Below are 16,999 nucleotides of genomic sequence, written 5' to 3' on the forward strand. Positions count from 1 at the left end.
CCTACTTCCGTAGTGATACTGCCTCGGAAACCCAAGGAGGGGTCGCTATGAGTCGGGGCCGACTCGACGGCACATAACAACAACAACAACAAGGTAGCTCAAAGGAGCTTTGGTGGTATAGTGCCTAAGGCACTTGATTACTAACCAGCAGGCTTGTGGTTCAAACCCACCAGCCACTCCTCGGAAGGAAAACTGGGCAATCTACTTCTGTAGTGATACCACCTCGGAAACCTGAGGAGGGGTTGCTATGAGTCAGATCCAACTCCAAGGCAGTAAGTTTGGCTTTTGGTTTAGGTAGCTCAGATTAGTAGGGCAGAAGACTAGACTGGTGAGAGCTACACAGAAAGTGAGCTCGAGAGATCTGCACAGGATCCATCCTTCAAGTGTTCAGCCGAATAGTGAGCAGTGCAAGTGCGTGAGGACCGTACTTGAGCCTTGAAAAGGACCACATAAGAGAAGGAGAAGAACAACCCCCAAAGCTAGCAGAGCTGGAGAAAGTTCATATTGGCACCAGCAAGAGTGGAAAACTTTTGCATCAGGTAGAGCACTCAAAAGGGCATTGCCTTTGTGGTAAACTGTGGTCAATGTCATGAGACAAAGTATATGTAAACTGCTGTATGGAAAGGGAATTTGCTCTGTAAATCATCACCCAAATCACAATCAATCAATCAATCAATCAATAAGGGCATTGCCTCAGTAATAGTGAGAAATGAGTTCTAGACTAAAGGACTCTGCTGCTACATAAACTGTGCCCAAGCAACTCAGCAAAGCTCAAAAATCCAGACAGGAATACAAAAATATCCAGTTTCTAACAAGGTAAAATTCATGCCTGACATCCAATCAGAGATACCAGGCATACAAAGAAGCAGGAAAACATATCTCATAATGAGATTAATAAATCAATCAAAATTGACACAGGTAACAGAATAGTAGGCAACGACACTAATACATGTTAACCACATTCCATACGCTCAAGAGTTGGAAAAAACACTGAGTACATTAAGTAGAGACACAAAATAGAACATGCAGAAGAACATGTAAACAATTGTGGCAGAAAACAGATCAGTAGTTGCCTCAGGATGGGAGAGGAAAGGGTGGAGAAAGGGAGGAGAGAAAGATTACAAACGTGCAAAAGAAAAACTTTTGGGGTAGAGGATACATTTGTCTTAGTTATCTAAGTAGACAGATTTAACAAACAGAAAATTATCACCTCACAGTTTAGGAGGCTAAAAAATAAAAAATAAAACCAAACGCACTGCCGTCCAATCAAATCTTACTCAAATCGACCCCTCCTTGGGTTTCTGAGGCAGTATCACTAGGGAAGCAGATTGCCCATCTTCCTTCTGAGGAGTGGCTGGTGGATTTGAATCACCAGCCTTCTGGTTAGCAGTCAAATGCCTTTGGCACTATATCATCAGAGCTCCCTCGAAGTTGAAATTAAGGACACTGCCTCTACGGGAAAGGAGCTCTGGTGGTGTGGTGGTGATTAAGACATTTGACTGCCAACCAGATAGCTGGCAGCTTGAACCTATCAGCCGCTCTGCGGAAAAAAGGTTGGGCAGTCTACTTTCATAAAGATTTACAGCCTTGGAAACCCAATGTGGGTTGCTGTGTGTTGGAATTGACTTGATGGCAGCAAGTTTGGTTTGAGAGCTCTAGGGGAAAACTTTATTTGGGGGAAGTTCCTTGTCTTCTTTCCACATCTGTGAGCCCAGTGTTCCTTGGAGATCTCCATATGTCTTGGTATCCATCTTTCTCAGAGTCTAGGAGGTTCTCAGAGCAGAAACAATGAGTCTAAAAGATGTGCTCTGCTCCTCTTTTTTCTTGGCAGTAGTGAGGTCCCTTCCCTCTCTGCTCGCTTCTCTCTTGTAAGACAAAAGGTGTGACTCAAGCAAGGGTATGACATGAGCAAGGTTGTAACTCAAGATATACCCCACACTGATCCCATCTCATTAATATGAGGAGGACAGGATTTACAATATAAATGTCATAAAATGGATAATCATATCACATCACAAAATGGAGGACAACCACACAATACTGGGACACATGGCCTAGGCAAGTTGACATGTAATTCTTTAGGGACACAATTCAATCCATGACATCACACACTAGGCTCCAAAATTCATGTACTTGCCACATATAAAACACATTCACTTCATCCCATCACCCCCAAAGTCTTAAATCAACTTTAACTCTAAAATATCATGTTCTGAATTATCTTTATCAAATATGAGTGAAACTTTAGGTGTATTCCATCCTGGGGCAAAATTATTCTTCCTCTGTGAACCTGTGAAATCTAGAATACAAGTTACCTATTTATAAAGTACAATAGCAGAACAGATACAACAATGTGGACGTATCCATTACAACTGAGGGAAAGAATGGATAAAAGGCACCAAAGAAGTTCAAAATCCAGCAAAACAATTTACATTAGCTCACAAGCTTTGAAAACAATCCTTTGTTCTCTGAGACTACCTGAGCAATGGCCCCACCCTCCAGACTCAGTGTTGGCCATGCCCTTTGGATTCAGAGTGGGAAGCCTCTTGTCCCTGGGCTTCAGCTCTTCCTTCTAAGTCTACTAGGACAGCAACTCTGCTCCTTTGGCTTTGGGCGGTCCCATTCTCTTTGTCCAACTGAGTGAAAACACTACACTCTCGGTTCCAGAAGCACAGGCCACTCAGCTTTGAGCAGTGGCTCTATCCTCCAGGCATACCCTAATGGCAGTCCCACACTCTGGAATCTCAATGGCAAAGACTGGACTCTTTGAAACCTAGGAGGCTGTGGTCCTACCCATTGGGATCTAGGAGACCACGGCACCACACTTTGAAACCCTGGAGGCCATAGCCCCATCCCTTGAGACCAAGGCAGCTCTGCTTCTCGTGCTCCTTCCAACGGTTCTGCTAAGCTCTGAGCTGCTTCAGGGGTGATTCTGTTCTCTTCTGGAGGACAAGAGGTGTAGCTCCTCTGACTAGTTCCTGCCTACAGAATTCCAAGAAGCAGACAGCATTCTCTCCTTTCCTTCTTTCTCTGTCCCATTCACTCTAAGCTGATGGTTGTTCTGCTGTTATAGTTGGTTATTTCAATCAGTCACCAGCTCAATCTCTTCAACAAAAGTTTGTATAGCCATGTCCTTGGTGAAAATTCTAGAACATATTACCTTAGTTTTGTACAACAGAATTTTCCAAATCTTTAAACTTTGTTTTCATTTTACATAGTTCCTTTTTAAGTCCATCTCTTTTCTCTCCCATTTTACTATAAGAAATAAGGAGAAACCATTTGGCTCCTTCAAGACTTGCTTAGAAATCTCATCAGGCAGATATACAATTTCATCACTTACAAGTTCCACCCTTCACCAAACATTTGGACATAATTCAGACAAGTTCTTTACCACTGCATAAAAAGAAATGCCCTTCTTCCATTGTCCAATCACATATTCATCATTTTCTTTTAAAGCCTCATTAGAAGCACATTTAACATCTACATTTCTAGCAATATTCTCTTGCTAGTGCCTTATATATTCTCTGAGATCATAGAGATTTTTCCCTATAGCTCTGTCACTTCCTTCTGAGCTCTCACCAGAATTGCATCTGATGTCCATCATTCTACCAACAGTCTCCTCAAGGCAATCTAGGCTTTTACTATCAGGCACCTTAAAACTCTTCTAGTCTCTACCCATTGCCAAATTCCAAAATCCCTTCTACCTTTTAGATATCTCTTAGAGCAGGACCCCACTATTCTGGAACCATATTGTCGTAGTTATTACAGTGTGATTGACTGCTTTTATATGGCCTTTCTAGCTATTGTCTTATAACATCTACCAAATAATGACTGGATGAAAACAAGGAGCTTGTGGCCCATTAAGAGGATTGAACAGTGTGTTAGACTGGGTTCTCTAGAGAAACAAAACCAGTAAAGCTATATATATGTATATAGAGAGAGAGAGAGAGAGAGAGAAATTTATATTAGGAAAATGGCTCACACTTATAGAAGATGGCAAGTCCAAAGTTCCTGGATCAAATGTCAAGCTGGAGGATTTTCCACATCAAGTTAGAGGTTTTGCTTGACTCTTGCAGCCGCAGGGGCTGAGGAGCTCAAGGCTGGCAGGCAGTACACTGGTTGTTGACTCCAACGAATGACAAATCCAAGATCTCCAGGCCGAATGGTGGATTGTTCACTCACAGACAGCTGTAGGCAGCACAACAGAATCCCAATCCACAGAAGAAAGTCTCCTCTCCCAGGATGTCCACGGATATACTGGAAGTAGGCCACACCCCTACGGAATCTCCCTTTCAACAGATTGGCTGCTTAAAATATAATCATCTGATCCCATCATGGGAACAACCGCACCACAACAGCTCAAACCACACAGAATTGTGGTCCAGCCAAGTTGACACACAGCTCCAACTATCACAAACAGTTTAACAATAATGCAAATAGGCTTCATGGAACCCTGCAGATGTGGGACCATGCAATAAAGTATATGGAAATGTAACAAAGGAATTGGCCAGTTTTGCCATCCTGCTAGGTTTAAAATGAATCATCCCACAGGTAGAAAAGGGGGGATTTGACCACCAAGAAGAAGAGATATGGACAGAGTGCATGTTTGGACCTGGGGTCCCTACTCTGAGAACCGCCTAGATCCAGAAGGCAAAGAATTGTAACACCAGAGATGGCAAAAAAAAAAAAAAAAAAAAAAAAAGTGGCAGCAGAGATAAAAGAAGCAGAAGACTAGCAGGAGATGGTGCAGTGGGCTTCCCAGTCCATGAAGGGAGAGAACTGAGAACCCTCAGGCAGGTGTGCTTGAGGAGTGGGATGTCTGCAGACTCTTGCCAGAGCTAGGTTCACCAATCCACACAGTAAGAGACCTCAGTGCCTTTAGGCTTAGGCTTACTGGAGGAATATGGTGTCGCCAAGCCAGTGGAGCTCAAGAGCTTTGCAACATGCTAGTAGGGCAGAGGAAGGGCTGAGCCAGCCCAAAATGCCCAAGAGGCCCAAGGGGACAAGAGCCAAAGAGAAGTCTGCCCACAGACCAGGCTGAGAAGAGGTTGTCCTGATAAAATAACTTATCCCAACTCGCTTTTGATCCTGTTCCTTCTCTAATAAATCCTATAATTGTGAATATTGTCTATGAGTTCTGTCTGTCCACTACAATGATTTATCAAACCCAGCAGAGAAGTAGAGTGCCATAGGAGGGACAGGTGGTGTCAGAATTGGTAAAAAGACTGGAGAGAGAAGGTATGTCTGACTTCTACTTCATGGTAATCAACTATGGTTTGATGCTAGTAGTGATTCTCTCTGCCCTGTGTTAAGTTAGAGGAGGTATGACTCCTCTGCCACATCATTTTTTATAGCTGCTGGTAGCATAGTGCCTAAGGCACTTGACTGCTAACCAGAAGGCTGGCGGTTCAAACCCACCAGCCACTCCTCGGAAGGAAGGTTGGGCATTCCTACTTCTGTAGTGATACTGCCTCGGAAACCCAAGGAGGGGTCGCTATGAGTCGGGGCCGACTCGATGGCAAATAACAACAACAAGTGCTGCTATAACAGAAATACCACAAGTGGATGGCTTTAACAAACAGAAAATTATTCTCTCAAAGTTAAGAAGTCTAGAAGTATGAATTCAAGGCACCAGTTCTAGTGGAAGGCTTTCTCCGTCACCTCTAAGGGAAGGTACCTTTTCCACATCTGTGGACCCAGTGTTTTCCTTGAAGCTCTCTATGTGTCTTGGCATCAATCTTCCCCTGGGTCTAGGAGGTTCTCAGTGCAGGGACACCAAGTCCAGAGGACAAGCTCAACTCTTGGCTCTTCTTTCTTAGTGGTAGTAAAGTCCATCCCTTTCTACACACTTCTTTCTCATCTCTTATAAAATAAAAGGTGTGACTCGAGGAAGGGTATGACTTAAGTAAGGGTGTGAATTGAGTAAGGATGTGACATGAGTCACACTCTCTTATAAGGCACCTCAGATTCCACAGTGATCCTGCCTCATTGACATAAAGGGATTAGGATTTACAACACATCACAAAATGGAGGATAATTACTTATCACAAAATGGAGGACAACCACACAATACTGGGAATCATGGCCTACCCAAATTGACACATATTTTGGGGGGAAAGAATTCAATCCATGACATTTATCATCTTGATCGTGATCATGGTTTCATGTGTATATACACAGGTCAAAAGTTATCAAATTATATGCTTTAAATATATGCAGTGTACTTTATACCAATTATACCTGCATAAAGCTGAGAAGAAAAAATATAATTTGTCCCATATTAGATGTAACCATTCCAAATCTCAAACTCACATTCATGTCAGTAGCCTAGACTAGCAAATGAAATACAGTCATTCCTTTACATAGTCCAAATATAAAGAAAGAGAAGAGATGACCATGTTAAGGCATGCTGTTGTTGTTGTTACATGCCATCGAGTCATCTCTGACTCATAGTGACCATGGTGGTTTTAATCTGTGTTTCAACTTGGCTAGGCCTGGTTGAGTGGCTGAGCAACTGGTAGTTATTTCCCATGATGAGACTGGCACTCAACTCCATGGTAGGATCTACCACAAGCAGCTGAGTAGCTGTTTTGGGTATGTGATTTGCATCCCATATATAAGAGAGAGCTTTGGGAATCGACTCTAGCTTATGGCACGCTTATAGTCACGTCATTGTTCAGCAGCAGACTGCCATGCACTGCTGACCCTGGAACTTACAATGGACTTGAGTTAACAGCCTGACATGTGGTTTGGTAACATCGGGACTGTACCTTTTTACTTGTCATCCTTGGGCTTATTACCCTCAGCAGCCAGTAGCTGTCTGAGTGAAGAAAAGCCTCTAGTTCCAGTGGGCCGGGAGCAGGCGGCAGAGCTGAACCCCAGCCCCTAGTGACTGGCACTTTGAACTTGGACTTAAAGCCTCAAACTGTAAGAATAAACTCTTGTTTGTTCAAGCCATCCCATTTGTGGTATATTCTCATCACAGTAGCACTAGGTAATCAGTACAGTGACCTTACGTACAACAGAACAAAACACTGCCCCAGTCCTGTGCCAGCCTCACAAACCCTACTAAACCTGAATCCATCACTGCAGCCACTATGTCAATCCCATTTGAGGCACAGAGACAAGATTTGTCTCTCTAAACTTTTCTACCTTTTTCAAGGGCCCAGATTCTACTATTCAAGAAGGAAATTAGAAGAACATTCTGCCTTCAGAGGACCTGAGAGAAATATCGAAACTCAACCTTTTTTTCATTTGTAGTATTCCTGTTAGCCTAGGTAGGCCCCCTTCACCCCTCCACTTTCCAGAATGCTTCCTGTTTCAATCCTCCTGGCTATTGGTACATGCTCAAAACCTCATTCAGCAGTGAGAAAAGCAGGGGAACCCAGCTCACCTGAGAAGATGACTGGAGAAGTGAGGATCCAAAGTCCTGGTCTTTGACAAGCCTGTCCTCAGGCTGGACAAGAATCTGAGAAGCAGCCACCACTGAAGTGAGAAACAGGAAATTTTAAGAACCTATATGTCCTCCTCAGCCACTACCCAGAGGGTACTGCTAAAAAAAAAAAAAAAAAAAAAACTTGACAAATTAGACTGACATCTATTCCTCCATCCATAATTTCAAAACTTGTATTTATATTACTAACAAAGTCCAACTCCCTCCAACCTTCCAAAGAGTCTCACAAAAATTTTGTCCTAGAAAAAGGGCTGTTTATGCACAGGGAGACAGCTCAAGGGGGCAGGAGTACACAGAGGGATGGACATAGGGAAGAGGTAACTATCGTAAGGAAGTGGGAGGGGAGCTGTTGCATTGGGGTAAATTGTAGTCAATGTCATGAAACAAAGTGTATGTGAACTGTTATATGAAAAGTGAATTTGCTTGTAAATTTTCACCCAAATCACAATTTAAAAAAAAAAAAATTCTCCTATCTCCTAGCTCAGATCTAAAATCCAAATGGTCTAGCACAGCTATTAAGTGGTTTAAAATGCAAATCTTGGACTTCAAAATCAGAGTGATTCATGTAGGTCTACCCTGTTTTCAAATATTCCAAGGACACCTCAATCTCAGCACATCATTTTCAACTCACACAACCACAACCCCTAATTTTGTACAAGAGCATCTCATACCACCAGGAATAATAATTGCCCCTCACCTAATTCTTGCTCAGTGTCAGACTCCTCTTTCACGAAGTGGCTCAGTTGCTCCCCAGACCCTGAGGCTGAATTCTGAAGTCCCAACTCCTGAGGCATCACTTCAAGATGGGACTCTGCCTCCTCCACTTGGCAGCTTGGAGATTCCATCTTCTCTGACAAGACTTCCTGTCCCAGAACTTGGATGCTGATCTAGGGACCATATATTTATTACTAGTTACTGAAGGAACCAAAGTCAGGATTTCTGAAAGACATGAAGCTAACTTTCTACAACAGATTTCATAAGACAGTCCTTAGGGGCATGGACTAGGGAAGCAGAAATGCAGCTTCTATTTCCTGTCCAGCAGGAACGAGTGATACAAATATCCCAAGATAGGGATATCAAATGCTGAGGTCTACACCAGGCCTGGAAGACCTTCAAGACTGGTCACTAATACTGTGTTTCTACTGGACGATCTCTACCAGTTAAACTCTTCTGAACAAACTCAAACATTCTAATGTAAAGATGGAATGGGATGGGAGATTTAATCTTCAATACTTAATAGCTAAAAAGTGTTGAGGCACACACACACACACACACACACACAAACCCCTCAAAACCAAACCTACTGCCAGTGAGTTGATTCTGACTCATGCAGCCCCCATGTGTTATGGAGTAGAACTACTCCATAGGGTTTTTTTAGCTGTAATCTTCACAGAAACAGATTGCCAAGCCTTTCCTCCACAGTGCCAACCCTTAGGTTAGCAGTTGAATACAAACCATTTGCACCACCCAGAGACCTGAGAGCACACACAGCCTTAGAATTAGATAAGGTATAGAGATACCCCAATGAGACCCCAGATCATAACACATTCTACTTACCCACTGCCACAGTCTCCGAGGATCTCCCTTCAAGCTCTCTACTAAGGTCACTGCCTCCTCTCCGCTGCCTGGACACTGTTTCCGCACCCACATCTGGATCTCCCCGGGCAGGATGGTCAGGAACTGCTCCAACATGAGGATCTCTAGGATCTGCTCTTTGGTGTGAACTTCTGGCTGCAGCCACTGGAAACAGAGCTTCCGAAGTTGTCTCAGGGTCTCGTGGGGCCCAGACAGCACCTGGTATCGAAACTGCCTAAAAAGCTGGCGGGCAGTTTCAGGCCCAGAGAGTTCCCCTTGAGGGGCAGCATCTGGTCCAGGGAATGGGGGGTCCTCTGCCTTTGTCAGTGGTGGCAACAGGACTAGGGCCTGCCCCAGGTCAACTGGCATCATTGGGCCTGCCAAGCTCTTTCACTTCAGGCAAAGTGCTTCTGGTATGGAATGGCTATCCAGGGAAAACCAGCTCTTTGCACAGCCTCTCACAGGGACACTGGAGAGGCAATGAGATCAAGTGCTACAAAAATGAGAAAGACACATTTTCAGAAAGAACTTCACATGTCCCATCTTAGAACCCTGGAGTCAATCATGGATGGATCTTTCGAAATTGTTCAAAGGGCTAAATAAAAACCAGTTGCTATTGAATGGACTCTAACTCATAATTATCCCATGTGTGTCAGAGCAGCGCTATGCTCCATAGGGTTTTCAGTTCTTCAGAGGTAGATCATCAGACCTGCCTTTCAGGACCTTTTAGTTAACAACCGAGCACATTAACTGTCTGCATCACCCAGGAGCTCTTTTGAAAGAATATAAACTTATAGGCACAGAGCAAACCACTGATACTGTACATGAACTGCCACTATCACCCTCTGGTGGCATAGTACCTAAGTCATTGGAAGGCTAACCAGAAGACTGGCAGTTCAAACCCACCAGGCACTCCTCAGAAGGAAGATTGGGCAATCTACTTCTGTAGTGATACCACCTCAAAAACCCAAGGAGGGGTCACTATGAGTTGAATTTGACTTTACGGCAGTGAGTTGTTTTTTTTTGTTGTTGTTGTTGTTTTTAAATCACCCTGCAAGGAGGGGAGAGCCCCCAGAGAGGAAGCAGGGGCCACAGCCAATGGCCAGAACAGGTAAGGAGGGGAGAGCCCACAGGCAGGAAGCAGGAGCCAGGGCCAACGGCTGCAACAGGTAAGGGGTAGGCCAGTAAGTGAGCAGAGCAGTTGGAATAGCTAAGGGAGACGAACTTGACTGTCAGTTTGTCGTACTATGGTGACTTGAATGATGCTGTGAGGCTAGAGCCTGTGCCAGCAGGGCTGCCCATGATGGATGGGTTTCAGCGGAGCTTCCAGACTGAGAAAACTCGGAAGGAGGAGGTCATCCACTTCTCAAAGAATTGGCCAGTAAAAACCTTAAGAATAGTAGTGAAACACTATCTGATATATTACAGGACAACTTTCTGAATTGCCCTGAACCACTGTCTGATACACTGGCAGAAGATGAGCCCCTCAGGTCAGAAGGCACTCATAATATAACTGGGAAAGAGCTGCCTCATCAGAGTAGAGCTGACCTTAATGATATGGAAAAAGTAGAGCTTTCAGGACCTCTATTTGCTGATGTGGAACAACTCAACATAAGAAAGAGCTGCAGAATCCATTTTTAATCAGAATATGGAATGTAGAATGTATGAATCTATGAAAATTGGAAGTTGTCAAAAATGAAATAGAAAGCATAAAGACTGCTATCCTAGACATTAGTGAACTGAAATGGACTGGTCTTGGCCATTTTGAATCAGACAACCCTATGATCTACTATGCTGGGAATGACAAATTGAAGAGGAATGGCGTGGCATTTATCACCACAAAGAGTGTTTCAAGATCTATCCTGAAGTACAATGCTGTCAGTGATAGGATAATATCCATATGTCTACAAGGAAGGCCAGTTAATACTACTAATATTCAAATTTACGCACCCAGCACCAAAGCCAAAGATGAGGAAACTGAAGATTTTTACCAACTTCTGTAGTGTGAAATTGACTGAACATGCAATCAAGATGTGCTTATTATCACTGGTGATTGGACTGTAAAAGTTGGAACCAAAGAAGAATCACCAGTAGTTGGAAAATTTGGCCTTCATGACAGAAATAACACTGGAGATAGTATGACAGAATTTTCCAAGACCAACCCCTTATTCATTACAAATACCATTTTTCAACAACACAAACAGCAGCTATACACCTGGACTTCACCAGATGGAGTACACAGGAATCAGAATGACTACATCTGTGGCAACAAGCAAAGGAAAAACTCAGAATTTTCAGCCAAAACAAGGCCAGGAGCTGATTGTGGAACAGACTATCAATTGCTCATAGGCAAGTTCGAGTTGAAGCTGAAGACAATTAAAACAAGTCCACAAGAGCCAAAATATGGCTTTGAATATATCCCTCCTGAATTTAGAGAGCATCTAAAGAATAGATTGGATGCACTGAACACCAATGACCCACATACAGAGGAATCGTGGGATGACATCAAGAAACATCATCCATGAAGAGAGCAAAAGGTCATTAAAAAGACAAAAAAGGAAGGAAAGACCAAAATGGATGTCAGAAGAGACCCTGAAACTTGCCCTTGAATGAAGAGTAGCTAAAGCAAATGGAAGAAATGACAAGATAAAAGAGCTGAACAGAAGATTTCAAAGAGCAGCTCAACAACACAATTATTATAATGAAATGTGCGAAGACATGGAGTTGGAAAGCCAAAAGGGAAGAACATGCTCAGCATTTCTTAGGCTGAAAGAACTGAACAAAAAGTATAAGCCTCAAAGTTATAATACTTAAAGATTCTATGGGTAATATATTGATTGATGCAGGAAACATCAAAAGAGGATTGAAGGAATACACAGAGTCACTCTACCAAAAAGACTGGTCGATGTTCACCCATTTCGAGATGTGACATATGATCAAGAACCAATGGTACTGAAGGAAGAAGTCAAAGCTGCACTGAAGGAAGTGGCAAAAAAACAAGGCTCCAGGAATTGATGGAATACCTATTGAGATGTTTCAACAAACAGATGCCACACTGGAGGCACTCACTTGGCTATGCTAAGTGAGCATAGCCATACCTGGCCAATTGACTGGAAGAGACCCATATTTGTATCCATTCCAAATAAAGGTGTTCCCACAGAATGTGGAAATTATTGAACAATATCATTTATATTGCACAGAAGTAAAATCTTACTGAAGATAATTCAAAAATGGTTGCAGCAGTATAATAACAGAGAACTTCCAGAAATGCAAGCTGGATTCAGAAGAGGATGTGGAACAAGGGATATCATTGCTGACATCAGAGGGATCTTGGCTGAAAGCAAAGAATTCCAGAAAGATGTTTACTTGTGTTTTATTGACTATGCAAAAGCATTTGATTGTGTGGATCATAACAAATTATGGATAACATTGAGAAAAATGGGAATTCCAGAACACTTAATTATATTCATGAAGAACCTATACATGGACCAGGAGGCTATCATTCGAACAGAACAAGGGGTTTAAAATCAAGAAGGAAGTGCATCAGGGTTGTATCCTTTTACCAAACTCATTCAATCTGTATGATTAGCAAATAATCTGATAAACTGAACTATATGAAGAAGAATGTGGCACTGGGACTGGAGGACGATTCAGTAACAACCTGTGATATGCAGATAACACAACTTTGCTTACTGAAAGTGAGGATGACCTGAAGCACTTACTGATGAAGACTGAAGACTAAAGTCTGCAGTATGGGTTAAATGTCAATACAAAGACAACAAAAATCCTTACAACTGGACTAATAAGCAGATCATGATAAATGGAGAAAAGACTGAAGTTGTCAAAGATTTCATATTACTTGTTTCTACTATCAACACCAATGGAAGGAGCAGTCAAGATGTCACATGTCATATAGCCTTGGGCAAATCTGCTGCCAAAAACCTCTTTCAAGTGCTGAAGAGCAAGGATGTCTCCTTGAAGACTAAAGTGTGCCTGACACAAGCCATGGTATTTTCAATCGCCTCATATGCATGTGAGAGGAGGACAATGAACAAGGAAGACCGAAGAAGAGTTGACGCTTTTGAGTTGTGGTATTGGCAAAGAATGCTGAAAGTACCATGAACTGTTAAAAGAATTAACAAATATGTCCTGGAAAAAGTGCAGCCACAATGTTCCTGAAGTGAGACTGGCCAGAGTTCATTTCACATACTTTGGCCATATTATCAGGAGAGACCACTCCCTGGAGATGGATATCATGCTTGGTAAAGTGGAGGGTCGACAAAAAAGAGGAAGGCCTTCAATAAGATGGACTGACACAGTGGCTACAACAAAGGGCTCAGGTATAACAAGGATCATGGGGCTGGCAAAGGACTGGGCAGTGTTTTGTTCTGCTGTACATACAGTCACTGTGAGTCAGAGATGACTCGACGGCACCTAACAACAACATCATCCTGCCCAAATTATAATGCTCTCTCTCTTAACTTCAAATGCCCAAACCAAGTAGAAGAATGCCATCACCTCATGAAGTGAAGAATTTTCGTTATGGCTTTCCAGGTAAACAGCTTTTCTGCACCTAACACTTCTATATCTGTATCTATCTATCTACAAACTAAAAATTAAAGCTGGACAAAGACATCAGTGCCCTAGAAAATAAAGTCCATGCTAAAATGATTAGAAGCTTTAATAATAAAGAAGAAAGCAAAAAGAACAAAGCAACTCTTCCCCAAAAGGTGCAATGAAATTTTCGAGGGACTTCTTTTGAGGGCCATGTTGAAAATTGGTCAGTTTTGGAAGTTATGAAAAACCTGTCACACCTGAAATTTTTAACCTTGGGCCCAAAACATGTTTAGAACAAATACTGACTACCAAAAGACACTTCTATTGCCATGAAGAAAATAATCCCTATTTTACAGCTAATGCTAACAAAATTTCAAAGATAGCAATAAGACAGAGAAAAGAGACATAAATGCAAAATCAGTATTAAGATAATTTTTAAAAAGGAACATGTACTATTTCTAGTTCATTTTCTTGCCTCCAAACCAAAAACCAAACTCACTGCCATGGAGTCAGACCCGACTCATAGAGACCCCTCCTTGGGTTTCTGAGGCGTTATCACTACGGAAGTAGATTGCCCAACCTTCCTTCTGAGGAGTGGCTGGTGGGTTTGAACTGCCAGCCTTCTGGTTAGCAGTCAAATGCCTTAGGCACTATACCACTAGAGCTCCTATATACAGGTTTAGCAGAGGATATTTCTACAAATATGTTTGTATGTGCTGTAAATATATCCAGGTATATAATAGAGCATAACAAAAAAAAAAAACAAACTCATTGCCATCAAGTCAATTCCAACTCATAGCAACCCCCATTGGTGTACACTGCCCCATCTTCCTTCTGCAGAGCAGCTAATGGGTTTGAACTGCCAACATCCTGGGTAGCAGTCAAATGCCTTAGACACTGTGCCACCAGAGCTCCTTATAGTACAGCATACAGGGAGTAAAATGATGAAAACCTCTTAGCCATAAGTAAATACCATGTGGGAATGAGTCACTGGCCTGAGGGCTCAGGACCACAGTCTCAGAGGGTAGAGCTAAGTCAATTGCTATAACACAGACCACAAAGACAATATTCTACATCCTACCTCGGTGACTGGGATCTTCAAAGTTAGCAAGTGGTTATCTAAAATGGTCTCTTTCGGTCTGGAGGAAATAAGAGTGAAAAAAACCAAAGACTCAAAGAAACAATTAATCCAAAGGCCTAATGGACCACATGAACCATAGCCTCCACTACCCTGAGACCAGAAAAACTACATGGTACCTGGCTACCACTACTAACTGCTCCATCAGGATGACAGAAAGTCATGGAGAAAAATGTAGAATGAAATTCAAAATCATTAAAAAGAACAGACTGACGGGTCTGTTGAAGACTGGTGTGAGCCCAAGACTGTGGCCTTTATTTACCCTTCAGGCCTGGAACCAAACTCAACCCCATGGATCACCTTGCAGCCAAACAGACAGGCCCATAAAGTAAACAACAACACTTTTGAGGAAACTAGTCCTCAGAATAATCAACCATATGAGACCAAAAGGGCAGCATTTGCCCATAAACAAAACTTGAAAGGACAGGAATGGGCAGAAAAGAAGGATGAACGCAAAACTGGAACCCAGTGAGGAAGTGGAGAAAGTGCTGCTATGTTGAGGGAATTTTAACTAATGTTACAAAAAAAAATGCATATAAATTATTGAATGGAAAACTAATTGGCTCCATAAATTTCACCCAAACTAAAATTTTAGAAAACGCTATGAAGAAGCTGACTCTGATATAAATATCAGATCATCCATAACACTAACTATGACACTCAAAAAAATATATGCCTGCTCATGATATTTTAAGGAGTCACTTGAGTGTATATGGCTTAATTAGAGATCAGGGTAATACTCTAGCTCTTAATAGCTGCTTTTCCCTTGAGGTGTAAGAAGCAATGTCCTCACATCTATTAATTTACCCAACCAATTCATTCTAAATCAGAAAGTCATTTGGAAACTAAAAAAAATAAGAAAGGAAGCTTTCTCAAGCTTTTCTTTTAGAGAGATAAAAAGGATTCATCCAACCATTACATGTTTCTCTTATGGACCTCAGTAAATGTATTTTTGGTTTAAAATGAAATCCACATATTTCATTCATATATTCATGCAGCACCCAGTATGCTAGTGTGACATATACAAAGTGCCCATCAAATATTTGCTGGGGAATTCAGTTTCTGGCCATAGCAGAATAACTGGTATTATAGACTAGCTTACCCACTGTAATTAGCTAGAAAATATACGAGGCAACTGTTTTCAGGCACTGGATAATAGACGGGAGAACGCAATCCCTACAGAATGGAAACATGAGATGAGCCTAACGACCATCCTAGCTGTCTGCTTGGGGAAAATTTTCCAACCACGCTGTAGGAAGCCAGAGCTCAAGCAGAGCACAGTGGTCATACTAGATTAAGGAGGCAGAGATCAGACTCCAAAGCTGCTGAAGTGGCTGGAATATGAAGGATGGGACACTGGAGGAAACTACAGGGTGGGGTTTGAAGACTGTGTGGGGTTTCCCCATGGGTCCTTGGCCAAGGAGTAGACTGTATATGAGCAGGGTAAAACTATGCAAAATTTATCAAAGAGCAGTTGCTATGGGGTTAAGAACAAAAGAGAGATACAAAAGATCAATCTGTGGTGCCAGGCATCAGAGTTTCTGCCCATCCACAACGTAGAGATCTCATTAACATCCAGCGCACTCTGAGAAACTAGAAAGATCACATTTTGGGAGTAAAGATGACCCCCTAGAGTAAGTCCTACTCTAAACCTGCCCTACCAAAGCCTAAAGTCAAACCCAACAAGATCCTTGGGGGGAATCAGTCTAGCTGTAGGTCTCATCAAGTTCAAAGGAATTGGGAAATACACCAGGCTTTCCAAAGATCTGTCACAATGAAGCACAAAAACAAGCCTGCACAAGTTGAAGATGACTGGTCAATAACGGAATTGCCTGCCAGAACAAAAATCAACTCTCTTTAGATGAATATAACAGAATCCTTAGCACCCACAATGTATCTATCACTCAAAATATCCAGCATGTAATCCAAAAGGTCTAGACATGTAAAGAAAACAGGAAATGTGACCCAAAGTCAAGTAAGAAAGCAATCAAGAGAAACCAATCCTGAGACAGCCCAAGGATTTGAAGAAAAATATCATCTCAACAAGAGAAGAAATAGGGACTCATTGCAAAGAAATAGAAACTGTAAAAAAAAAAAAAACTAATGCAAATTCTAAGGAAAAAACCTATTGATCCAGAATTCTACATTCAGCAAAAAAAAAAAATTTTTTAAAAAACAAGAATTAGAGGCGGGGCAAGATGGCGGACTAGGCAGAAGGATTGCACAGACCCTCTTCAACAAAGAAAAGGGAAACCAATTAACACAGACACAGAAGA

At 42.1% G+C, this 16,999-nt stretch overlaps 1 protein-coding gene across 1 annotated transcript in view; it reads right to left on the reverse strand.

Moving 5' to 3' along the window:
• The window catches only part of ZNF18 (zinc finger protein 18), a 71,682-nt gene extending 62,183 nt beyond the window's left edge, over positions 1 to 9,499 (reverse strand). The window contains exons 1-3 of the mRNA XM_042781947.1: positions 9,011 to 9,499; positions 8,151 to 8,340; positions 7,394 to 7,485 (exon numbers count right to left, since the gene is read on the reverse strand). Of these exons, the coding sequence (XP_042637881.1) occupies positions 7,394 to 7,485; positions 8,151 to 8,340; positions 9,011 to 9,400 (672 nt within the window). The 5' untranslated portion in view covers positions 9,401 to 9,499. The remainder of the gene's footprint in view (positions 1 to 7,393; positions 7,486 to 8,150; positions 8,341 to 9,010) is intronic.
• Positions 9,500 to 16,999: the final 7,500 nt, after the last annotated feature.

The sequence above is a fragment of the Orycteropus afer genome, unplaced genomic scaffold (genome assembly GCF_000298275.1).
Source record: "Orycteropus afer afer isolate SDZICR_OR568_19922 unplaced genomic scaffold, OryAfe1.0 scaffold00199, whole genome shotgun sequence".
NCBI lineage: Eukaryota > Metazoa > Chordata > Mammalia > Tubulidentata > Orycteropodidae > Orycteropus > Orycteropus afer.